Raw genomic sequence first — 24,562 nt, forward strand, 5'->3', positions numbered from 1 at the left:
AGGAAGTGGTTAGTTAGTGATATTTTGGACCAGAACCATGCGCCGTCTCAGACTGCAATATTAAAATACTGCACAGTATTTTACAGAAATGTTTCACATTACCTCAAAACTTTTATTAATCTGACGTGTTGCTCGTTGTTTTTCTTTTTCCTGTGATAAGCTGTTGATGTTGGTTCTGATCCGGGGGACTGTTCAAGCGGTGAAGGCTGAAGGAGAGAAAAACACAAAGCTGTCCGTCTCTGTTATCTGTGTACGATATCGACTCATTTGCTGTAATAAAGTGGTGAAACTGTGTTTAAAATGTCCGTCTGAATCATTTCAAAGTTCTAAATTGCAAATTTATTGAATTTATATGGATTTGATATTTAAAACATGGATTTTCTCATGGAGAATTTAAACTTTTGGACCCGTTCTTGTCTGCTTCCATTTCTCTGCCTGTTTTCTTCTTAAAGTTTTTTTTAGAGTTTCCTGACAGCATATACAGTGTTTCCTTTTCTGAACCTTTTGATTTCAGACTACATCTTGAATCATTGGACAGAAATGTAATTTAAATTTTTCTGATCTGAGAGTTCTTCATCAGAAACTAGAAACTGAGTGAGTTGGATAAATAGATCAAGAAAATCCACTAGATATAATTCTAACAAATTGTCCTTTGAAGAATTGTAAATTTGCAAGATCAAAGGTATTTTCTATGACTAAAGTCTTAAATTTCTGGAATTAAAACGAATGAAAAATTAAGTCAAATTTTTGGGTCATTAGTGACATTTGTGCCACTATTTAAACGGTCTTTTAATGCTGGATTTATGTGGAAGACCTAGGTTGCAGTTCCACCTCCGTCCGGCTAGAGGGCGCTGATCGTGGTTTCTGGGTTCGCTGGAAACTCCTCCTCTCCCAAAGAAGGAAAGCAACGAAAAGCGTGAAGACGGAGTCGACTCTCCAAGGTAAACCTCACCGAGTTTGTGAGCTTCTACTATCTTAATAGCTCCGCCTAAACATTATTCCGGTTTGAAATTAACATTCACGTCCACTGCTATCATTTTAACGTAAAGATGTTGTGCTATAAACTAACTTTGAGCTGTATGAAACTTTAGCGCTGCTAAGCTAGGAGCGTTAGCTTCAAGGCGGCGCCGGTTGGGAAAAAAAACGGCTTTGAGCCGCGGTAGTTTTTATCAAACTAGACATTTTATCACATTTTCTATGTTAAAACAGCATCAGGCGTCTGGGCTTGAATGACTCAAAGCGGATAAAAGTAGTTAAACAGCTAGCCGGGTTTCTATTGGTCTCGGTGCTCACTTAGCTCCCTGAAGTTGGTGTCTGAATCGTAGCTTAAGGACAATATTCGATGTTTATTCAAAGTATTTCTCCATCTGTATTTCTTTAAATTATTACATAGAATAAATCAGAAAATCAAACAAAAGTAAGTTTCTAACATGCAGAGTTCTATTTGTATTATTGTAGATTAACAGCTCGTTAAAGCCCAAAAATTAAGCTTCTCTGATAACGTAAATGTTACATAAGAACAATAAATACTGATATAAATGTTACATTGTGTCCGACATGAAATATTTGATGGTAAGACGTTAAAATAATGTCTGATTAAGCGGAGGTATTTTCAAATGTGAAATGTGTTTTCTGTACGTTTATTTGAAGCACTTTTTATATTTATCTTAGAAAGTGCTTTATAAACAAAGTTTTACTTGTACTTTAAATGATCATCAGCAGGATAACAGCTCTGTATTTTGCTTAATCTTTTTCACGTTCTAAGTTTTTGGTTTTGTAATTTCTTGTAATGCTTCACAATTTCCAGAAATTAACTGCAAATTCAGTTTCGAAGAGTTGACAAAAATGTGTGAAAGATTTAGCAGTTTTGTTCAACCTGTGTTATGAAATGTTTCATATTTATTTTATTAAGCTGTTTACAGTTGGAGAAAAAGTTGCTAATGCCACACAAATGGAGAAATTCCCATTTTTAGGATGTTTTCACAAAGTTTAATCCTTTGTTATAATTAGATCACTTTGTCACCATTAGTTTTAAGTATCTTTACTGCTGAAGGTTTGTTTTGATTGCGCATTAATGTAAACTTCAGACTTACCTTCAACCTTTTGGTGAAAATCCAATAATTTATCTTCTCAGGGTTCGTACTTGTTTCACCACAGTAAAATTCAAACACTTTCAAACATTTTTAAGTGACTTAATTTTTTTCCAACAGTTTGGAGATTTGAGTCATTTACCACCAATTTAAATAACTTGGGCAATTATAAAATATAAGACAACAGTTACACAGATTAATAACGTATTGAGTGATTAGGAATAATAAATATTAATCAAATTGAAATGATCCAAACAAATCATGGTCATAAAATAAAATAACCATCCTGCTGAAATTAAATGCTTGAACAAAATATACTAAGAAAGTTTAGTTTCAAAAAATCTCTTTTTTCCCACCAAGTTTTCTGACATTTTAGCAAATATAAATAATTTTGGTGACTAGCTGACCTAAAACAAGAAAAGTAATTTTGATTTAATTTTAGAAAGTGAGGAACAAAGTCTTTTAATTAAATGTTATATTGAACTTTATTACCAAACTGCAGTTTGAACATAGCGTTTCCAGAGCGTTCATGTCTTTTTGTTTTGTGACGAGGTTATTTAACGTCGCTGCTCCTCTTCCTCCTCAGGCTGAAGCGCAGGGCCATGGCTCGTGGGCAGCAGAAGATTCAGTCCCAGCAAAAGAACGCAAAGAAAGCAGCAGAGAAGAAGAAATCTCATGGTGCCGACCAGAAAACTGCTGCCAAGGCCGCGCTGGTCCACACCTGCCCTGTCTGTCGGGTCGGTACCAACAAGTTCTTCAAAACCCAGACCTGATTACAGAAACTGTTAGACAAAATGAGCCACGAGTGGTTTAACATCCAGACAGACGATTCCTCTTTCTATTTTTGTTTTAACTGGTGAACCATTTCTTTAAACCTGAAGTTCTTCTGTTTGTTCTGGATCTTTCAGACCCAAATGCCCGACCCGAAAACCTTCAAGCAGCACTTTGAGAGCAAACACCCCAAGTCCCCGATGCCTCCGGAGCTGGCCGACGTTCAGGCGTAACGGGTTATTTTAGGAAGGTGATGATATCCCAGTGTTTGAAATATTTTTATTTATACTTTTGTTTGAGGAAAAGGATTCTGTTATCCAGATTTATATCTCGGATGTTTTTTTCTCTGAATCGTTCCTGTTATTTGCAGAAACACGATGACCACAGATGACTCGGCTGCGTTGCTGGGCGATGTTGACGAACTCGGGACCTGTCAGTATTCAGAGGACAACAGGGGAGGCGCACAACAGAAACCTGGGCAGACAAACACCAGCAGCCCCTTTTTATCCTCCATGTTTAAAAAATATATATTTATTACATGTTACTAACTTTTAGTGTAACAGATTTCAGTTTTTCCACCAATTATAATATTCTTCCACTGCAACAAAAAGTAGATTTCATGTAAAAAAAATTCCCCCAAAGACTGAATTAATGTTTTCACTGTACTTTGTTTTTTTTTAACCTTTTCAATAAAGCAATCAATATATTCAACTTTTTAAGATTTTTATACATAAAGCATCACCATTAACTACTATTACAGTTTAATAGATTCTTCACATACAAAAACATTTTAAAAGAAACGAGGCATCAAACTGTAGAAAGCATCATTTGCCTGTTGACCTTCAGCAGCAACTGGAACAGTACTGTAATCATCATCTGGCACAAATCTAATGTTTTTATTCTTTTTACAGTAAAATAACGTCTTCTGTAGAAAACTAAATCTGTTTTTAAATAGATAAAAGTCTGAATGCCTGCAATAAATCTATGTGAAAGCAACAAGCTGAAGCCTCTGGATCCTAAAGCAGCAGTTAAAGCGCGAACCGACCCTCCGTAACAGAGTTCATGTGGGGGCAGAGGGAGGAAGGGCGCCCTCCTCTTCCTCTCATAGACAGCCGCAGGTTTTCACCACCATGTTGCGATGCTTCTTCAGGATCACGTTGTTGTTGTCGTCGTAGAAAAGCACCGAGATGGAGCTGAGCTTGGTGGGGGCGCAGCAGGCCGACGGAACCTCGTCCGGTTTCATCAGGTGGACCTGCAGAACAAAACGTTATTGATTATTGATCAGATGATTTTTACCATCGACGCCATTAAAGGTTTTGGTTTTTTTGTTCTTGGATGGAAAGGAGTCATTTTAAATAAATGTTTGAATATTGGCAGCTGGTGGTTAAAAAATGGCTTTTTATTATATTTTTCCAAAACAAAAAAATCAAATAAAAATATGGCCATATTTTTATAAATAGAAAAAAATTGTTTTAAAAAGTGGATGTTTTTTTCTTTTCAATTGTGGGTTTAATAGCGACTCACTGGTAATGTTTTCCCGTAACATATAATTACCCAGTAAATTATATGTTACTGGGTTCTGGAGCCAGAACCCAGTCCTGAACAGAACCAATTTACCCAGTAATAGTTTTACATATCCTGTCAACGTAACATTTTTTAATACAAAAACATAAAATTTAAAAATATGATGTGAAATTTACTCTTGATAGGAGCTCCGTGTAGCCATTATGAATCTGAAAAGCTGCTTTTTCTTTTTATTCAGATGTATTAAAATTAGTCTGAAACATTTAAATGTGGCAGATAATCCAAATCTGAACTAATCTGTAGAAATGTTTCGGTGTGTTTGTGTACCGACCACTTGCTGGATGATGGCGTGGTTCGTGGCGTTCATGCAGGCGCCCATTGGATGGATGCATTCACCGTCGCAGTAATAGGCGGAGTAACCGGCCGGAGCCAGAACCCAGTCCTGAACAGAACCAAACACGAGTTCAGCATGATTTCAGAGAAACAATAAATACTCCAATAGATAATTCAAATTCAAAAATACTTTATTATTCTGCCCTGATGGGAAGAAAATAATCTGGGTTGTTGTAATCAGGTACTTCTGGACATTTTTGCTTTAATTACTGATCTGAATATTTTGGGGTTTTTTTTTTTTTAGCAAATTACCTTTTTATTTATCTGTATTCTCCAGTTAATTATTTCAATGACAGATTAATCTTCCTATTCTAACTCCTGACTCGCCACCAGGGGGCGTGTCTGAGTGAGATGGCAGGAATGTGACATTATAGGAAACTTTAACTGCAGTAGCCACAGTTTGACCTACAGAGGGCAGCACTGAGTCGGTTTCAGGCCAAATATCGTGAAATTAAACACATTTACACATAAAATATAAAAAAATTGTGGAGAACGATGGACCAATTTAGAAAGTTTATCTGCACAAATGAAGTTAATTTGTACTTTAGTTACTCTAAGTTTGCAGTACAGAAGTTCTGGACCGACAGAAGAACCAAATGTTCTGATGTTTCTGTGGTTGGACTCACCTTCCAGCCCAGGTCACTGAAGCTGACGTACAGCTCGTGTTTTTTGCAGGGTTGACCTTTACTCACAGAACCGCGACCTTGAAGAGAAGCAAAACGGCCCAGATTTAAACCGAACAGAACCAAGTTAAAGACTCCTGGGTTCTCCTAACGGAGAGGTTTGTACCGTGGATGGTGGGGATGGGCAGGTCGTATTTGGGTTTCTTCCTCCTGGGATTGGGCCGGACGGCGCGGGTCGGCCGACACGGGATCTGGCTCTCCCTGAAGAAGGTCACCATGAAGGGCTGCTTGGAGCGCGGGCCTCTGCGGCCCACCAGACCGATCCAGCTGGCCGACAGCGTGCGATCTGGAAGGAGAGCAACGCCGCTCAGAATCAGAAACACCCAGAACTTCTGCTAGAACCCGGTCAGGATACTTATTAAAAATCGTCTTCAACCTGAGGCTAAAGAACTGGTTGGATCTGATGGAGGAAACCCACAAAATGGAAAAGTTAACATTCATGTCGAGACTGAAATCTGAACTTTATAAAACAAAAAGATGGTGTAAACCAGGGGAGTCCAAACTGTGGCGCCGGGGCCATTTGTGGCCTTTGGACTGTTTTTTTGTGGTCCCCAGCTACAGTTAAAAAAATGATACAAATTTATTTCAATGGAAAATCTATTTTTATCTTTTTATAACCAAGTTTTTATAATAATTAGAACCTCCAGATATTTTTACAACGTTCTTCAGCCAAAATCACCAGGCTGGAAACTTTTATCATCCAGAAAGAGAAAAAAAAACATCAAGCAAGAGGAAATCACAGATCTCGTTTTAATTTGCGGAGCGATTGGTCGATGGCCTCACCGTCCTCCGTTTCCACGTAGAGGCGGATGCCCAGGTTGCTGCGCGGGTGGAGCAGCCAGTGGTTGGAGGCGGAGGTGACGTCGAAGGCCAGCCAGCCCTCCTGTCCAGCGGGAACCGACTGCATGTCCAGCAGAACCAGCTCCGACTCTCTGCAGGAGCAGAACCACCAAACGTCATCAGAGAAACAAACCTGAGGCCCAGGGGCCGAATACGGCGCACTAAAGCTTTTAATGTGGACGTTTATCTTTATTCGGAACATTTCTCATCATAATATAAATTTCAATTTATTGTTGTTTTGGAACATTTAAAATGTTTTTACTACTTAATCTACTGTTTGTTCCAAAATTCACTGCAAAAATACAAATCTTACCAAGTATTTTTGGTCTAGTTTCTAGTGCAAACATTACTGTGCTTAATATTGATAAAGATACTAATAATATGGGAAAAACATATTTCTTCCATATTAGAAGTGAAATAATCTGCCAATGGAACTATTACTTGTTTTAAAATATAAATATTAAGGAATTATTGACTTGAAACAAAGTCCTATATGCAGAAAAGTTATTTTTAAGTTAATTTGATCTTATTTCAGCTGTGCTAAGATGTTTTACTGGAAATGAGAAAAAACACGGTAAGATTTCCTGTTTCTTCAGTGAATCTGCATGTTTCAGGATCTTATGCATCCATTTAGTCAACAAGTGTAACACTGTAAAAACACAATAATGAGAATAATTATTCACAGACAAATAATGAGCTACATATTTTCACTCACACCAGATGATGGCGCCATAGGCAACACAACTACAGCCTATATTCTGATTTTTTTATTCACACAATCAAAACATTCAGAGATAAGAAGATGCTGATTTATTCAGCTTTATAAAGTCTTAAAGTTCAATAAAAACACAAAGAATCCAGTAAAGCTGGAGGATCTACCTGTTCCTGTTTTCTCGTTTGATCTCGTAGACAGAGATGTGCAGCGTCCGGTTCGCTCTCTGGCCGACGGTCAGCGTCTTGTAGATCCGAAACTCTGCCGCCGTCACCGTCTCACCCTGCGGCAGCGGCGTCAGGTCGAAGCGAAACTCCTTCCAGTACGGACGCGTCTGCAGCAGGTTGCGCTCCTGCTCCACTGCGAAGGGAGAGGAAAGGGTCAAAGGTTTTTCCACACTTGACCTGGAAAATATGCAATTTCAGACATTTTTTTCCAGTCTCTTTATGAACCTCTTTAATATGAACACGCTCCTATAAACAGAAAACCAACCACAACAGCTGTTCGTCCCGAACTAAAACTGGACTTTTTATAGTTCAATCTGAGTCAAAACTAAAATAAAGCTTCTTTGATAACAGAAAGTTGCTTCAGCTTTTCATCACAACCAGCAGAGCAATTTAAATCCACAAGCAGGTTTCAGATCTTCTGCCTGGGATCCAAACATTAATCAGAAGCAGAATCATAAATTAAAGCGCAGATAAACGAGGATGATCAGGTCGAGCCCCCTGATTGGTCGGCTGCAGCAGCAGCTCTGCCTGGTAATTAGAGACACTTATTGCTGTGGACCGCAGCAGCTGCTCTGCACACACACCACTAATTACAGGCCTGCCCGGTATTTTTAGAGACGCTCCTCCACAGAAGCATTTTCATCTCGATCCGGGCCGTTGTGTGTCAGTGGGGCCTTTAATTCCCGCCAGCTGTTTCTTCCCATGACATATACAGAAACCCACACACCGCCTCCACCGCCGGCTGCGTTCAGCCGCGTTCAGCCTTAGGAAACGTTTTCTGCAGGGAAACAATCGTTTGCAAATTATTGAGGTTTTTTTTTTCGTTTTAGAGTCGACTGATGAATTTCCTTTTTGCTAAAAGCTTGGAGAGGAGACAAATTATTCCCACGATAAAGTCTGCGTCTGAATCCCGGAGGAGCCGGAGGAAGGAAGCCGTCGGGAAGAGGATGTTTAGCTTTCAGGCTAACACAGATAGGCATCGACCAGACCGCTAAGCGGTTCTGACGGACTCCCTGAGGTCCAAACAGGTTCTGGGCGGCAGGCGCACCAGAACCAGAATGATGCAACAAGTTGAGTTTAACGTAAACCTGGAAACCAGTTCGCATCGCGCTCATTTCTATGACAAACTTTAGCTCAACGTTTTTGTTTTAAGCGTTTTAAAAAGTTTTAGGACCACAAATAAAACCAAACTGATGTTTTATTAAACCGCCTAAAGCTGCAGTATGTCAGTTTTATTTTTTTGATAAATGGAATTTTTTCTTTTTTACATATAAAGTATCGCCATGTTTTGAGAGCTAACATGAGAGAGATACAGTATGTGCTGCTACTGTCTGAACAACCAATCAGAGCCAGGAGGCGGGTCTTAGCGCTGTCAATCAACTTGTGAACATGTTGCTAAAGGTGCTAATGGTGAAGAAACAACTTTATCTTCAATCATAGGTGGATATGCTAACTAGCATTATGTGGTGAAAATGTTGTTTTATGCTTAAATGTTTTTTAATGTCCGGTGATACGTTTTTTTTTCCTTTAATGATTTTGTTTGATGTACTTAAGTTTTCTGTTTGTAATTTTACTTGATTCCCGTAAAGTATCTCAGTTTTCAGAAAAGCACTTTACAAATAAAATCCATTTTTATTATTATGATAGCAATGTCTTTATGAAGCATAAAGACATTAAAGCATGACAGAGGTGAAACAATTTAACGAGCAGCTGCTAAATAGACATTTAAGGTAAAAATAAAAAATTCAGAAAGAATTTTTAAAGAAAAGGAAATAAGAGTTGGGAAAGTTTTAAAAGATAAGGCCTTTAAGAACAATTTCTGGAGACGTCTTGTATAAATTTACCTTCAAGACTCAAAGTGGATCAAACTCTGAGGTTCAAACTAATCCAGGGGTGTCCAATGTGTGGTCCAGGGGCCATTTTCGGCCCTCTAGAAGATTACGGGAGGTCCAAATTTTAAACTGTGCTTTTTTATGTTTTCTATCTACAATGAATTACAGATCCATTCTCTATAAAAATCAGACTTCTTTTATTTTAATAAAAATTTTAATTGTTCAGCTTATCATTGAGAAAACTAAATAAAAAGGCAACAAACTTGGCCTGTCACAATAATAAATGTTTCTGGTCGATAAATTGTCCCAGAAATTATTGCGATAAGTGATTATGTTGTTTTGAAACCATTTACAAGTAATATATTGATAAACTTTAAACTGAAAGATATTTTAAATATCTAAAATTAAAACATAACAAAAAATAGCAGCAATAAAAACAAAAGCATATGACAGAAACAGTCCATAAAATGGATTCTGACATATCTCTAAACAAAATCTCTCTTAAAAAATATCACAATTACAATTATTGATCTCATTTTAATTTATCATGCAGTTTATTGCTTATTGCAACAGGCTTAACAAGAAGTTTGTTTTAAAATCTGAACAATTTTTGTGGAGGTGCGAGTCTTTCAGTGTCTATGGTCACAATTTAATTCAGAAACTTTTTTTTAAAATTCAGTTTCGAGATTCTGTTGACTGACAAACAGAAAAGAGTAAACAAATAAAACATTTATTTAAAACAAATATTTTAGGTTCCATAAGTCTATAAGATTTAAAGCTGCAGTATGTAACTTTTATAAAAATGTGTTAAAACTGCCACCATGTGGTAACAGTTTGTTATGAGATAAATCTGTGAAAAGATTAATGTCCTTCCTGCAAAAATAAACAATCTGAGCCAGGAGGAGAGTCTTAGCGCTGTAAATCAACCCCATGAACATGCTGCTAAATATGCTGATAGTGGAGAAACAACTTACCGTTACAGGAAAACCGTTTATCTGCGGTGGTTATGCTAACTAGCTTTAACATTCCCAACAGGATCTGTTGATGGGAAAAGCTGCAGCGGTATCAAAGAGCAACTTTAAAAAGTTCCTTACTGCAGCTTTAAGCAAACAATGGTTTGTGTAAGATTGTCATAATAACTAATTTTGCAGGACAATAAATTGTACCTCAAGTTATCGCGATAAACTATAATGTTTTGAAAACATTTTCAAGTAATATAATAATGGCATCCAAAATATTCTGATATTAATTTTATTTGTTGTTTCTGTTTATTTTGATATTCAAAATGTCTTCCTGTTTAAAATGTTCATTAGAATTTAAAGTTTATTGATCTCTGAACAGAATAGAATACACTTTATTAAAGCAAATAAGTCATTTCTCCTTAGGAAGTACATTTAATTCTATTCTACTCAAAGATCAATAAACTTTAAACTCTAACGAACATTTAAAACTGGAATGGGAATACATTTTAAATATGCAAAACAAACAGACATAAATAAAATAATCATGAAGTCTTGGTAAACAAAATGATCCTTTAAAAAAAAGGGGGAAGTTGAGAACAAAGAACCAGACTGAAGACTTTTGTCATCTAGGGAGAGAAAAGAGAAAAACAATAGTTTGTCTTAATTTATCATGAGATTTATTGATCTATTGTCTAATTATTGTTGCATTCAATTCTAATTTCCCATCAAAATGTTAAAAGGTCGGTTATCTCCACTCTCAGAACTAGGGTGCAACGACTTATCTGCGCCAATTTCCTACATTTTGGGAGATCAGTGATCTTTTATGTGAAATCCATCTTTTCCAACAATCTTATCTTCAGCTGCTGTTCTCTTCTGCTCTGCTTTTACATGTCTGACTGACGGACCGGCCCACCAGGTCATGTCGGCACGTTTACAGTTTATAGTAGTTAACAACCCACTGTTGCCAACTCAGCAACTTTCTTGCTGTACTTAGCGACATTTCAGACAAAATAAAAAATTTGTTTTGTCCAAAATCGGACCTCTACTCAGAACCGGTCTCCACCTTTGGCCACTCACCCAGGTTGACGAAGCTCATCACCGTGTCGGCCTCGCTCACCACGCTCCCCAGCGGCGGCGTGTGCGTGCTGAGCGTTGGCAGCGCGGCGTAGTTGACCTGCACGGCCGCCCCGTACCTCCCCAGGCCCGGCCCGTTCAGCGCCATCTCGTCCTCGTCGTCGACTGACATGGCGTGGTACAGGTCCAGCATGAAGAGCGGCGCCGACGAGGGCGGCCTGAGGGGCGGGTGCGGTCTGGGTCGGCCCGGCAGGCCCAGGATGTTCAGGATCTCCTTCTGCATTTCCTTCTTCTCGCGGCCACTGAGCCGGCGGAAGCTGGAGTGGACCACGGCCTCGGCCTGCTGGCTCCACAGCAGGACGGACAGCAGCAGGAGCGGCAACAGCAGGGTGGAGCTGGGTCCAGGGCCGGGTCTGGTTCCAGGTCTGCCCCGCAGCTGCAGGATCTGGTGCAGGTTCATCCTTCTGGAGCGCCGCTCTCCTCCAACTGCTGCAGCTCAGTCACCACAGACAAAAACAGCCGAGATTTATGCCTGAGGTGTTTAGACGAGCGCCGGCTCTGTTTACCTCTAATCTCAAATCAGAAGGAAAATCCACCTCTCCCCTCAGCGCTCAGTCACGCAGCAGCAGCAGAGGCGTGCATGATGAGAGTCGGCATAATTACAAGCTATTTGAGCTGCATTGAATATAGACAAAAAAAGAGAAGCTTTGAAGCTGTAAACGTGAAAGATGTGGAGCAATTTCAGTGATGAGTGGGTGCTGGAGAGGAATTTGGGAGCGTTGTCATTAGGTTTAGAGTAATTCTCCTCTGGATCCAGGATAAGAGGAAGGAGTTGGAACCGACAGGGATTCCCCAGGAGAACTTATGATGCGCTGGTCGGCTCAGGAACGGTCCGATCCCGGTTTGATTCTCATTTCCCAGCAGAGGTGAGACGACTCTGCGCGCTGTGGACGCTCTGCGGAGTGAATCCTGAGCAGCTGTTCACAAGCAGGAGGGAGTTTCCCTCCTCCTCCTCTTTAACTTCTCTGCTCTTCATCGCCACCCCTCCCAGCGGTCTCCTCGGGAGACCTCATCTCACCGCCACACTTCTACCTCTTCATCTGTTTCCTTTCCTTCAGTTTGTCGTAAATTATTTTTATGTTTACAACAGAAAATTAAATGCATTTTTTAACTCTGAGCTGATAAATCCTCAATTTTTCCGGTGGAGTTTTCCTGCAGCAGGTCTATAGCAAACATCCGCGCTCGGGTCCAAACCAGAAGGACTCTGAGGGAAGAAATGATTAAAATAGAGTAGAGAGGTTCAGCCCTGTGCCCGCTCATGTTTGTGCGCTCTTCTCTTCAAAGCGGGTTCGGTTCTTGTGGTCTCTTTGAGCGGAACGAGTAACACTGACCAAACCAACGTGGTCGCCGTCATTTTTGCCCGAGGCCAAAGGCAAGTCCCCGAAATGCCAGGAATTAATGCACTACCCGCTTTGCTTTGTGCACATGCCAAATCCTGGAGGATTTATCAGGAGAGGTGAAAGCACAGAAGAGAAAATATATATAAAAAAGAGGGAATGTTTGCCTCTGCAACTGGAATAACCCAACAGAAATAAAAAAGGCATTCCTGGGAGGAAGAAGTAGAGGTCTGTCACTAAAGTGAGGGGGTGAAGATGGATGGAGAGTGGACAGCAAACGAGTGGTCTGTGAGAGTACACACAGCTGCAGAGGAACAACTCAAACCATCACATAAACACGACAAAGTTTCAAATCTTCCACCACCGCCTGACGTAAAACCAAAAATGTATCCCGGTCTGGGCAAGACAAACACAAAGTTTAGCTTATTTCTCCCAAACCACCACCTGCCTCCGCTCTGTGTTTACCTTCTCTCTGTGCAGAGAAGAGAAGATCCAGGCGGGCACGTCTTTATCTTCTGCATTTCAAACACCTCAATTACAGAGAAATGTCCGGCAACTGGCTGCAAGTCTGGGCCTTGCCATCAGACACAAACGGAGGCCTGCACACACAGGAAGAGGGAAAAACAAATGAAGTTTGCTTCACTTCTCTCAATAAATTTACACTTTGAAGGAATACCAGCCAGGCACTCAGAATAAGAAGATGCATGCATGCAAATACACAAATACCTGCACAACTCATGCAAGCATTGCTAACATGCATGTTTCACTTTAGCTTTTAAATTATATCAGATTAAAAATGATCATGGTAGTGAAAAATTAAGTGGGATAACAAAGAGGCCTTTTTCAAAATTAGCAGCTAGCAACAGAAGCTAATTTCAGCCTTCTATCATCTTCCATAGCACTAATGAAACGTTAAACCCAAATTCAAAACTTTGACAGACTTATTAACTGAATAAGAACCGAAAATAATATTTTAATACATTCATATTCAATTAAATGTTTATAAATATTTTTGAAAAGCTGCATTGACAGCGCAGACTAAAAAACATAAGAGGTTCCCTACAAAAAAAATTAAGACTGTTAGTTTTTTGAGTTACTGCCGTTGGAAATTGAAGTAACAAGATGGCGGGTGTGTGATAGTAGCGTTCTGGTAATATTTGCCAACTTCGACATTCTTTCAACAGAAACGTACTATTTTCTCTGGTAAAACTGTTTCTATGCACTTTTTATTCTTCTCATTTGTTTTAGACGAGCTTTACAAACTTATGACATGATTTCTGAACAAGCAGAGTTATAAATCCAAACCTGAAAGTCGCCGTTTTCTAGCTTTTAGAAAGCCAAGAATGACGTCAGAGAGCGTCCCTTCAGACATTTCCCGGGCAAACAGTGGAATGAACCATTATGAGATTTTGGAGGGGGGGATCCAAAGTTTAGGCATTTTAACACGTATATATTATGCTTACAATAATATATAAATGTTATTGTGTAAAAAGGGCGACTATGGCTCTATGGTAGAATAGTCGTCTTGCGATCGGGAGGTTGTAGGTTCGATTCCAGCTTCCTCCTGCCACATGTCGATGTGCCTCTGGGCAAGGCACTTAACCCCAAATTGCGTATCGGTGTATAAATGTGTGAGTGCGACTGGGTGAATGTGACTCTAGTGTAAAGCGCTTTGAGTGGTTAAGAATGACTGGAAAAGCGCTTTAAATTTAGAATTAACTGTTTAGGGAATGTTGACTGTAAACACTTCTATTTATATACTGAGAACGGAACTGGATACATTTTCCCCGTAAGATTTCAGGCATCACTTTCAATATAAAATGTTGCTCTCTTTACTCAGTTAATCTGTTTATCATTTAAAAGTCCAATTTTAAAAACTTTTTTGTAATATCTAAAATCCATTTTGCACCAAGAAAAAGTCCCTAACTTAATAATACTAATGACCTATTCAAAATGGGCACCAGAAAGTGGCATGATAGTTACCAGGCAGTTGCCAACACATTTAACAGACTTACCGTTGATCCCTGCCTATTTGTGGTTCGGTATTCATGGATTTTTTTACATTAAAAGAATTGTAGAAAAATTCATCTTGGGAAAATTAAATACCTTACACAATGCTAATTGACCTGCTATTGGCTGGTGTTCGCAAAGCAGAAGATCCAGGATCGCCACTTTTTTCCCTGGAGAAAGACTGTAGATACTAGTTCTGGCCTTTAGTCTTAAAATTGGCGTTTTTAAAACGAGTCTGGAATATTTGTGTCTTAAGTTATTCCAATGGGTTCATACTTGGAGTTTGACATGGGTCACAGTTTCCTGATATTGGAACCATTGGGCACTGTGCACCATGTAGAGAATATTATAAGAATTATAATTATAAGAACTGCATCATCAATTATAAGAACAGTTTTGAATGTGTTTATTGGTGCAGCCATTTTGTTGCCACACCTGTTTCCATTAGATTTTTATCTTCAGGACTTTAATTTCTAAAACTCTAAAAGTTTGATGAGTGTTGAATCAAAGAAAAAACAAGACTAGGGGTAGTTTTATTGCAAGCATACTTTTTTAATACAAAAACAGAAAAAAAGTTTATAATTTTAGTTTATTGTTTTCGTTTTACACAAGTGACTCCCTGTAACACCCCCTCCTCTCTCCATGTTGACTTCATCACACTGAGAGGACTGCAGCATCAAAAAGGTGGAGTAATCATTTCCCCATCACTCCCCCTCAGAGAGACAATAAATAAATAAAAATCAACCTTAAGATGTCTTCTTGATGTTATTTCATTAGTTTCCATAAACTTCATCTCTTAATTTGAGAAAACACTTAGACAACGTGGCCCTGTCAGCAACAGGACTTTTGAGGAAAAAACCTAGAAGAGACGTTGTCATTCATATCTGTGGTTCATCTCTACACATGAAGGGCAAACCCCTTTGGTCAGGAAAATGTAGTTGTTAGCGATAAAGAAAATTTAACAACAAGACTGCCACTAGAGGGCGCCCCAATGAGCAATGTAATGTTACAATAGCAGACTAGAAACAGGCTTTTACACACAAACCATGTCAACAAAAAAAAGCGGAGTGGGCATCTTCTCGGTACAAAAAATTCATAATTTCTTTAACCATAATACTAAATCACTCTGCCGACGGTGATATGACAAAAAACTGAAAATAAATAAATCTGTCTTTCAAGCTAAACAACAAAAAAGTCCAACTGGTTCATAAATTAATCAGAAAACATTTGCAAAGTAAAATTTTGCATACAGTGACTCAAGTCAATGACCTCTGCTGCTTCCTGTAACAAACACACACACGATACGTGTGTGTGTGTGTGTGTGTGCAGCGGGGTCACTAAGGGCAACACAGCGGCAGAGGATTAGTGCATGCTGGTTGTCGAACTCTTGCGAACACGGTTGTTAACATCATGTTAAGGTTACGCATGTCGTATATTGTCAGTAATGTGCTGTTAGTTGTCACCGTAAAAATAGTCCTTTCTATTGCTAGCTTGTGATTTTTGTGTAAAAAAGGAGAAAAGGAAACCACACCGCCCTTTGCTGAAATGCACGCTTGGGGCTGACGGGAGCGTTCCAGCGGTTGGGCGGAGTCACCACCTCCACCGATCCTCTCAGGAAGTGTGTGTGTGCGTCAGACAGCGTTTCCTCAGCTCCGCCACTGCTGAGGTGACGGTTTTCTCGCCAAGCGACAGACATGGCAGTCGTTGCATATTTTCTCTGTTGACGCATCCTTGAGGCATCTGGACCACAAGTAAAAATAATTCTCCCACAATTCTTTTTCTGTTTGTGTAGCTGCGGCGTTGGCGGCGTGCCCCGATCCGCGCAGCACCGCGCCCCGCGCTCTACGGGTCCGAGTGTGCCCGTAAAGCTAACATGTCCAGCTTTCAGTTAGAAAGATGGACATGTGATCACGACAATGTGTGTAACATAAAGTAAGGCAGCATCACGTTTGAGAAGAGGAGACTGGAAGGCAAACCGGGGTCATAAAGGGGGGAAAAGTTCTCGCTGACCCCTCGGATTCTGGTCCAGAGACCTTCTCCTCTTGTGCATGTCTTCAAGACTTGGGAAGGAGTGAGAGGGAGATTTACTCGGATCGCCATCTCCTTCATTCCCCGGAAAAACATCACTTATAGTGCAGGATTTTCACACCAGCCGTCTGGATGAATAATAAGAACAAGAACACCGATCGATTCTTCAGCTGGTTTACTTCTTCGCAGACCCTGGCGTCTTGGGGCTGGGAGCCTTCTTTGATATAGTTGGGATCTTTGAGGGTTTAGCGGCGCTGCCGGGCCGCCTTGGCGTGTCTGAAGTATCGGAGCAGACGGAGCGAGAGTCCTGAAGCTCCGAGGCGTCAGAGGCATCGCTGCCACGGCGACTGCTGGCCCGGCTGCCCGCTCTGCTGCCAGCGCGGCTGGTTGGACCGCTGGCCGTCGTCGCCCCTCGCTTTGAATCTGATGGAGAGAGTTAGCTGTTAGCCGGCGTGGAACTGAAACCCAGTCAACCAAACATTTTTGGTCTAGTTTCTTGTGCAAATATCTTAGTATACTTGAAATAAGACAAAACTAACTTTGCAGCAAAATATAAGAGCCAACAACTTCTTAATATTTGTAAAAAGGATTAGTTCCACTGAGATTATTTTGCTCATAGCAAAGGAAAAACGCTATCCACCTTATTTATTCCTGGGAGGTTACTGGGAAAACGATTATAGGTCTTGCTTCTGGTGCCCACCGGAAGTAGCAATATTTCACTGTAATTTGTAGGGTTGCAAATCTATATTCATGATAGAAGTTACGTCTCTCTTATCGGTTACAATACAATATTTAGTCAAACTTGTTTACGGACACACCGTCTGCTATCAGAGAGCTGCTCAGTACAGAGGATCGTAATTGTGAGTTTAATCACAGGGAGCGACAGGAACAGGATCGTTAAGTTTTGTAAGGGAATGACGTAAATTAGCATCGCTGCTAGCAGCTCGTTTCTCTGAAGATCTGACAGTAATAAAGAGAAAAGCAGAGAAGCTGGTCAGAGATCTGAGCTGCAGGTTTAGTATAAAACACCAGAACTACATAATATTAGCTTGGTGTGATGTGAATTTTATTTTTAGTTTGAATTTAAAAAGTAATAAAGTTCATGATCTGAGTCTTAATCATTATGATTGGGTCAGTAAAATTTATTTATAAGACAAAATAACATATCTGGGATTATTTAGTCCATCACAAACTGAACCTCGAGGTTCTCCTGAGTGTCGCTGCAAATCAGCGGCGAAATGACCGCAGCTGCGCTTCAGACCGCAATGCTGGACTAGAACCGAACCGAATCGCACATTAACCTGTTATAGAGAGCAACTTGACAATGGACAGTGTCGTAAGATGCTCTTGTGGAGCTCGGGTAACTTGTGCTGTTCGTGGCTGCGCGCTAATAATCAGATCACGTTTAGTTTGTGGCTGCAGCAGCAAGTGTGTTTTGAACGGCTCCCAAAACAAAAGCGGTAGTTTTCATCGCCTACCGACAGATAAGCAAATAAAAAGAATTTGGCTAAAAATTCTAAACCTGAACAGAGAACCCAAAATGTTTTATGTGCTCATTTCATTGTGTGGATAAAAAGCCAACGGAAGAAAACCCGCTTCTGCATCCGAAGCAACTGAGTCAGTGAAGTAGCTAACTATGCTAGTGCGGGTAGCTAACTATGCTAAAGTGGTAGCTAACTATGCTAGTGCGACTTGAAGAAATGCGGCCATATCTTCAAGTTGCCATCCCTCTCCGCAATAGCTGTAGGTTGCGGTAAAACAATATTGTCACATTTAAGCTTTGATAGCTGTTGTTCCCACATATTTTACAGCCTAAAGGTTCTGACGAAAGCCGGTTAGCGAGTTGCTAACATGTAAACAAATGGCGGTTCCGGTTTGCGGCGGAAGTCGCGCCCATAAGTCACGCAAAGCCTCATGGGGGCTCGGAATAAGGTATATACCTTTTTCACTTATATAAGTGAAATAATCTGCCAGTGGAAATAATATTTTTTAAAACAAATATTAAGGAATTATTGACTTAAAACAAGCTGCTATATCTTGCTGCAAAGTTATTTATCTAATTTGAATGTACTAAGATATCTGCACTAGAAGATTTCCTGTTTTTGTATTTGCATATATTTCAGGATTTTATGCATCCCTTCAAAGAATCAGAACAAGTGTAAACACTGCAAAAATACTACTAAGTATTCTTATGCCAATATTTCAGTACACTTGAACTAACTTGCAATTAAAGAGCTTGTTTTAAGTCAGTAACTTATTAATATTGATAAATTGTATTAGTTCCATTTACAACATTTTCTCATGTTACCAGTAAAATAATCTGCCAGTGGAACTAGTACAATTTATCAATATTAAGGAATTATTGACCTAAAACAGGCTCCTGTGTCTTGCTGAACAATTACTTTTCAGTTAGTTCTGTCTTATTTCAAGTGCAGTAAGGTATATTAACTGGAAACTATATAAACGTACTTGGTCAAATTTTGTGTTTTTGCAGTGAACTCACCTGTGCGTTTGCTGCTGTGCGCAGTTCCTCCGTTCTCTCCAGTCAGCGAACCTCGACTCGAGTGAAACGTCGGCCTCTTCAGTTTGGAGCCAGACGCCGCCCCCTGCAGGACAACACAGGAATGACCTCAGGTTAGCTGAGAGAGCAGCCATTTTAAAACCGGGTCAACAGTTTGACAGAAACAAAAAACATGTAACAACACGGACAGATCTAAAACACATACACACAAACACAGTTACACTTGAACACAACGCTACAGTCGAACAGTGGAAGGTGTTTAATTCATGTACTACATGAAAACTAGACAAATATTTCTGAGGAAAAATTACTATTTGAATCATTTAAATAGTTAAGTGGCTGATAGAATTAATTATTCAGATTTCTTTTAAAATATTATTTTTAATTTCCAATTTTTTGTTTGGAATAAAGCCTACAAAACAAAATTTTCTAAACTGCATCATGTCAGGGACATTATGAGACCAATTTGTTAACCTGCTCCAGGTTATTTAATGCCTAAATCAATTTTCCCCAATTTCCAAATTCTCACCCAGTTAAATTGTGGCAGCAAAAGAAAATATTCTGAAAATTTATGCTATAAAGGTATTTACAAAGCAACTAAAATAAATCACAAAACAAATATATTGACTTATTAATAATCAAAATAAAAAATGATTTATTTCTAAATTAAATTATTGAGGTGAAATGTTTATTTTTATATAACAATTTTTAGCTGTCACAACAATATTTCTGCTAGTCTCTGAACAACCGGTTTATATTATTTCTAGAACAATATTATTGTACATCCACTTAAAGTACATTTTTGGAAAAGTGATCAGACTCAATTGGAAATAGTCCGATCTTTCTATTTCTAATAACTGCACAATATTTTTTTGTTTTAGTTTTGTACAGTTTACTATTATCATTACTACTATTATTATTAGTCTTATTTTTTTATATATAGTTTAAGAACTTTTTATGTATATCTGAATTTCCAGTGAAGGCTGTTTTTCCATTGATGCTGCAGCCCAGCTAGTTTTCACCCTATTAGGATTTACTTTGAATTTCAACACAAACAACCTTTAAAGCAGGGGGGTCCAAAGTGTGGCCCAGGGGCCATTGGTGGCCATTGGAGTGATTTTGTGTGGCCCCAAACTGCAATTCACGAATGATACAAATCTGGTATGTCAAAACTATTTACTTTTAATCAGGGTAAAAATGTTTATTAACATAATTTTCTTGATTGCATTTTTATAACCAAGCTTTTATAATAAGTAGAACCACATATATTTAGAGGCTTTAACTGGAAAAACTGACTTTCAAACAGATTTTATTTAATTTATTAAACTTGGCTGAATATAGCAAATGTTTTTAAAGAAAGTGATTCAAAACCTTTTCTTGTAACAGAATAAATTTGTACAACATCTGTGCAAAATTATTTAAAGTTTTGGACCTAAAATGAATAACATCCCTTTCTTTCAACAAACAACAAAATCAGACTACTTTAATTGCTTGATTTAAGTTTTTCCCAATTATTTTTTTATAGCCGCAGTGTTAGTGCAGTAGCTCGCTCAGAAGGGTCAGGGGTCGTAGGTCAGGGTGGGGAGGCGAGTGGGTAGGTTGGAGGTGAGTGCGTTACCTCGTGCCCAGGAGCGCTGTGGTTGTGACCGAAGTCTGGGCAGCAGTGGCACTTGGATGGCGTTGGAGTTTTACTGTGTGCAAGCCAGGGCTTGGCATAGTCACGCGAGTGAGTGAGGGAGGACTGAAGGGAAGAAGGGAAGGAAAGGAGGGAGCAGAGCCAAGCAGCGTAGGAGGAAGAGGAGGGAGCGGGTTATGGAGGAGGAGGTTTGGAGGGCAGCGCAGGGTGTTGTTGTGTAAGAGCAGTTCAGCAGAAATGGTTATAATTTGTTTTTTTTATCAAACAGAGAACCAGGCGATGCAGGAAGTTTTTTTTTGATGGGATGTTAGCAGGGTTGAAAACAGGAGAGAAGGCAAAAAAATAAAAAATAAAATAAAAAACAACAGAAAAAACACAAAGAACAAACATAAAACTTTACAGTCAAGGATGTGGTGATTTCAACAAGAAGAGGATGACGATAAACATGTAACATAAAATACACACAGAACCACCTGCAGTCAGGCTCAAAACCTGGACTCAAGAGCAGAACCAATGTGGGAACCAACGTATTTTTACTTAACCCTCTATGGCATGACTTTTTATTTTTGTGGGGAAGAAATATTTTCCTGCATTCTTTGGGAGCTTGGTGGTCCCTAATTACATGTCAATCATAAAATCGGACTCTGACACCTCCTGGAACCAGATTTGGGTTTGTTGCCTCAGGGTAACATTGGTCTAGAACACCAAGATTGTCTACACTGATTATGAGAAATGAAATACAAATCAAACAAAAACTATATTCATAAAAGAACTATTTTTTGGACAAAAATATGTCAAAAATCATGCCCCCCAAAAAATAAAATAAAGGAGCAATGTGAGGTACAGCTATGTGGTTTGTTGCCTGAGGGCAACACCATGCCATAGAGCAGGGGTGGGCACTCCCGGTCCTCGAGGGCCGGTGTCCTGCAACTCTTAGATGTCTCCCTGGTCCAACACACCTGAATCCAACAGCTGAATCTCCTCCTAAGTGCAGTCAAGTTCTCCAGAGTCCTGTTAACGACCTCATTATTTGACTCAGGTGTGTTGAAGTAGAGATGCATCTAAAAGTTGCAGGACACCGGCCCTCGAGGACCAGGAGTGCCCACCCCTGCCATAGAGGGTTAAGTAAAAAAAAACAGCCATCCAAGAAATTAAAACGTACTTGGCAAAATGTAACGGAGTATTAGAGCTATACCAAGAAAAAATTATCAAAAAAAATAAATAACGAGAATAAAGTCATATGAAAATAAACTCATAATAAATAAATAAATAAATATCATATTATGAATTTATTTTCATAAACATTGACTATTTTGTAAAAAACAAAATTATAGCCAGGCCTTATATTTTGTTGCTGCGTTGATCGGAATTCAAAGTTCAAATAAAATTGTCAGAGACGATGGCTTCCAGAATTAGTAGAAACTTTCTAGCTCCTTCCTTGAATCTTTAAGAAATATTAGCACAAAACTCTTGAGAACCCCGTTGTTGATGACAAAACTATAAAAAATGGCCAGCAAATAAAACATATCACTTTTAAAAATAATACTCAAGACCACATTTTATGAGTTTGAGACTTCACATGCGACATTTGGAAGGTTTTTCTTGCTTTCTCACGATGTGGCATATTTACAGGGTTTCACCAACTCCAATTTAAGACGTTTTAAAGCCTTTTCAAGACCATTATGAAGTAAATTTCAGACCTATATCTATGCAACTTTGTCCAACCAACTGGTGACACTTTTCAATGATGTGTGCAAAAAACCCCCCCCAAAAAATAGGCTAGCTACCTAGGACGGGAAAGTTAGTAGTGCGCTAGCGTCTTAAGTTAGAGCACAATGAAGTTGTCACAAAAGTCCCCAAGAAAAAATACACAAAATATGAGATCAAATAGCCAAGGCCAAATTTAAGACCTATAATTAACGTATTAGAGGCTAACTTACCTTTTTAAATGATTTTATAATCTTGAGGCCTTAATTTTAGATGTGTGAATTTAAGACTTTTTAAGAATGACCTGATTTAGCGGTCATAAGACAGAAAATTGTACCCTAGATGAAGCCGAAGCCGTCGGTGTGGCAGGTGTGGAGGGAGCCGACGGGAGCGAGGCGCCGCTGTGGGAAGCCGAGGACGACGAACGGGTTGGCGAAGCGTTGCGTGAGCCCGGTTTGGAGCGTCGACCCCGAGAGCGGAATGCAGCCAGGCCCTGAGACGCTCCTTCAGGAAGGATGAACTTCTCCCTGAGCTCCAGGTTGGTGCGACCTCGAGCTGCAGACAGAGACGAACACAGAGAGAGCAGAAACAAATCGTCAGTTTTTCTGTTGTTTTTGGTTTATCTTTGCTCCTCCAGCAGGGGGCAGCAGAGGCAGCGAGCAGAGTCAGGGAGAGAGAGTCGGTGCTTCCTTGGCTGCAGACATCACAGTCGGTGCGGTTTCATTTGAGAGTGCGCATGAGCAGAGTGCGTGTTTGGAGCAGTGGAAAGGTCAGGAGGTCATGAGGTTAAAGGTTGTGAGGAGGAAAGTGAAGTTGTGCAAGTGCAAAGGAAGGAGAATAAATTCAATATTCGCAACAAAAGCCAACCGGCCGTGAGACACACTGTTATTGCTGCTTCTTAAGCTTTGAAAAGGAAAACCTGAACCTCTCCAGCGCCACCTACTCTCTTCTATTCATCATAGAACATCTGTAAACCTCCAGAAACACTAGTCTCCATCCTACTTACGCTTTCTCCTTCCCTTCTGCAGTTATTGTTACATCACAATGTCATCTGCAAACATTATAATCCTTCTGTCTCTCAGACCGCACACCTCACCACTGTCTCACATACTTCCTCCTACTCTTCCCCCATCCTTCATGCTTTATGGGAAACAAACTTCTAAACCTTTGTGGAGAAGTCTTAACTAGTCATACATATACAACACAGTCCTTCTAGGATGTTGCCATGGTTTTTGTGATTGTGTAGCATAAATTGATTGATTTTGCAGCACGTTTTGAAAAGATTATGGTCAAAGTTGCAATTTTTAAGCTTTAGTGTTGCCATAACATGGTCTTAAAAAAAGTAGGGTTGCAACAACCAATTGTGTTGGTAATCTATTATTCTATCAATTATTCTGATGATTATTGATTAATTGGATGAAAAAAAGTGGCATATTCTGCAATTTCTTCATTTAACCACAACATTCCATACATTGTGGTGTTCCTTTAATGAATGCTTCATCATTTCTAGCAAAGGATGGATCTACTGAAAAACAACAACAACAACAAAAACTTCCAACCTCAACATGTGAAAAGTTCAGCCCTTTCTGATCGGCTTACAGACAGGAGTTGATCTGGTGATTAATTTGTGGATTAACTGACTAATAACTGGATTGCAAAAGGTGAAGCTAAAAATGCCATATGAGGAGTTCTGGGTGAAATATTTACAAACAAAGAAGTTTTTTTTTCATTTTTAATTAAAAATGTTAATACTTTTACTCTGTTCTTTCAGAAAATTATGTTTTTGAATTTGTATACTCTAGTTAACAATTAATCGATTACTAAATTAGTTGACGATTATTTCAATAAATGAATAATCACGATTAATCATTTCAGCCTTGCAAAAAAGCTGAAATAGTTACACACAATCTTCCCTAAAAAGACAGTTTTAACATAGTAAATATTTAAAGAGCGAATAACATTTCCAAATACCTCTAATACAAATAAAATAATGTCCTGAAGAGAAAGTATAAATAATAAGTCAATATTTATCATTCAAGTCAAAGTGAATTGTTTACACAGTATGAGCAAATCCTGCAGAATATCTCAAAATGTTTATTTAAAAAAATTTACTGTTTAGCATCACACATGCTTTCATCTTGCAGGTTCAGCTTTG

The 24,562-nt window shown here is 39.3% G+C and overlaps 3 protein-coding genes across 16 annotated transcripts in view; 1 reads left to right on the forward strand and 2 right to left on the reverse strand.

Annotated features, from left to right (window-relative positions):
* Window positions 1-878: 878 nt before the first annotated feature.
* Window positions 879-3,572, forward strand: LOC102235987 (zinc finger protein 706-like). The gene is made up of 4 exons (XM_005802847.2): window positions 879-941; window positions 2,677-2,827; window positions 2,999-3,111; window positions 3,232-3,572. Exons 2-3 carry the CDS (start codon window positions 2,693-2,695, stop codon window positions 3,092-3,094), a joined length of 231 nt encoding a protein of 76 aa, XP_005802904.1. The 5' UTR covers window positions 879-941; window positions 2,677-2,692; the 3' UTR covers window positions 3,095-3,111; window positions 3,232-3,572.
* Window positions 3,568-13,288, reverse strand: bmp8a (bone morphogenetic protein 8a). 2 transcript variants are annotated; one of them, XM_023344413.1, is made up of 8 exons: window positions 12,971-13,288; window positions 11,112-11,597; window positions 7,181-7,373; window positions 6,245-6,393; window positions 5,568-5,747; window positions 5,405-5,481; window positions 4,717-4,827; window positions 3,568-4,113 (listed from the first exon to the last, which is right to left on the reverse strand). In XM_023344413.1, the coding sequence occupies exons 2-8, from the start codon at window positions 11,566-11,568 to the stop codon at window positions 3,964-3,966; spliced, it is 1,317 nt and encodes a 438-aa protein (XP_023200181.1). In that variant the 5' UTR covers window positions 11,569-11,597; window positions 12,971-13,288; the 3' UTR covers window positions 3,568-3,963. The 2 variants fall into 2 exon arrangements, with proteins under 2 accessions (XP_023200181.1, XP_005802932.1); XM_005802875.3 differs by lacking the exon at window positions 12,971-13,288 and having other exon boundaries at window positions 11,112-12,150.
* A 1,755-nt stretch (window positions 13,289-15,043) lies between these two features.
* LOC102220865 (microtubule-actin cross-linking factor 1) overlaps window positions 15,044-24,562 on the reverse strand; it is a 128,391-nt gene continuing 118,872 nt past the window's right edge. For 10 of the 13 annotated variants that reach the window (XM_023345480.1, XM_023345479.1, XM_023345488.1 and 7 more), the window contains 4 exons: window positions 22,745-22,962; window positions 20,683-20,805; window positions 19,047-19,149; window positions 15,044-16,966 (listed from right to left, as the gene is read on the reverse strand). In XM_023345480.1, the coding sequence (XP_023201248.1) occupies window positions 16,719-16,966; window positions 19,047-19,149; window positions 20,683-20,805; window positions 22,745-22,962 (692 nt within the window). In that variant the 3' untranslated portion in view covers window positions 15,044-16,718. The remainder of the gene's footprint in view (window positions 16,967-19,046; window positions 19,150-20,682; window positions 20,806-22,744; window positions 22,963-24,562) is intronic. The other 3 variants (XM_023345485.1, XM_023345483.1, XM_023345484.1) reach the window with 1 other exon arrangement.

Source organism: Xiphophorus maculatus, chromosome 13, assembly GCF_002775205.1.
Source record: "Xiphophorus maculatus strain JP 163 A chromosome 13, X_maculatus-5.0-male, whole genome shotgun sequence".
In the NCBI taxonomy this organism is placed as follows: Eukaryota; Metazoa; Chordata; class Actinopteri; order Cyprinodontiformes; family Poeciliidae; genus Xiphophorus; species Xiphophorus maculatus.

Coding starts and splice junctions, on each gene's coding strand:
- LOC102235987 (XM_005802847.2), top strand. CDS start 2,693: ATGGCTCGTGGGCAGCAGAAGATTCAGTCCCAGCAAAAGAACGCAAAG. Junction 2,828..2,998: donor ACACCTGCCCTGTCTGTCGG/GTCGGTACCAAC, acceptor TGGATCTTTCAG/ACCCAAATGCCCGACCCGAA.
- bmp8a (XM_023344413.1), bottom strand. CDS start 11,568: ATGAACCTGCACCAGATCCTGCAGCTGCGGGGCAGACCTGGAACCAGA. Junction 7,374..11,111: donor GATGAGCTTCGTCAACCTGG/GTGAGTGGCCAA, acceptor CTCCCTTCGCAG/TGGAGCAGGAGCGCAACCTG. Junction 4,828..5,404: donor TCAGTGACCTGGGCTGGAAG/GTGAGTCCAACC, acceptor GGTTCTGTTCAG/GACTGGGTTCTGGCTCCGGC.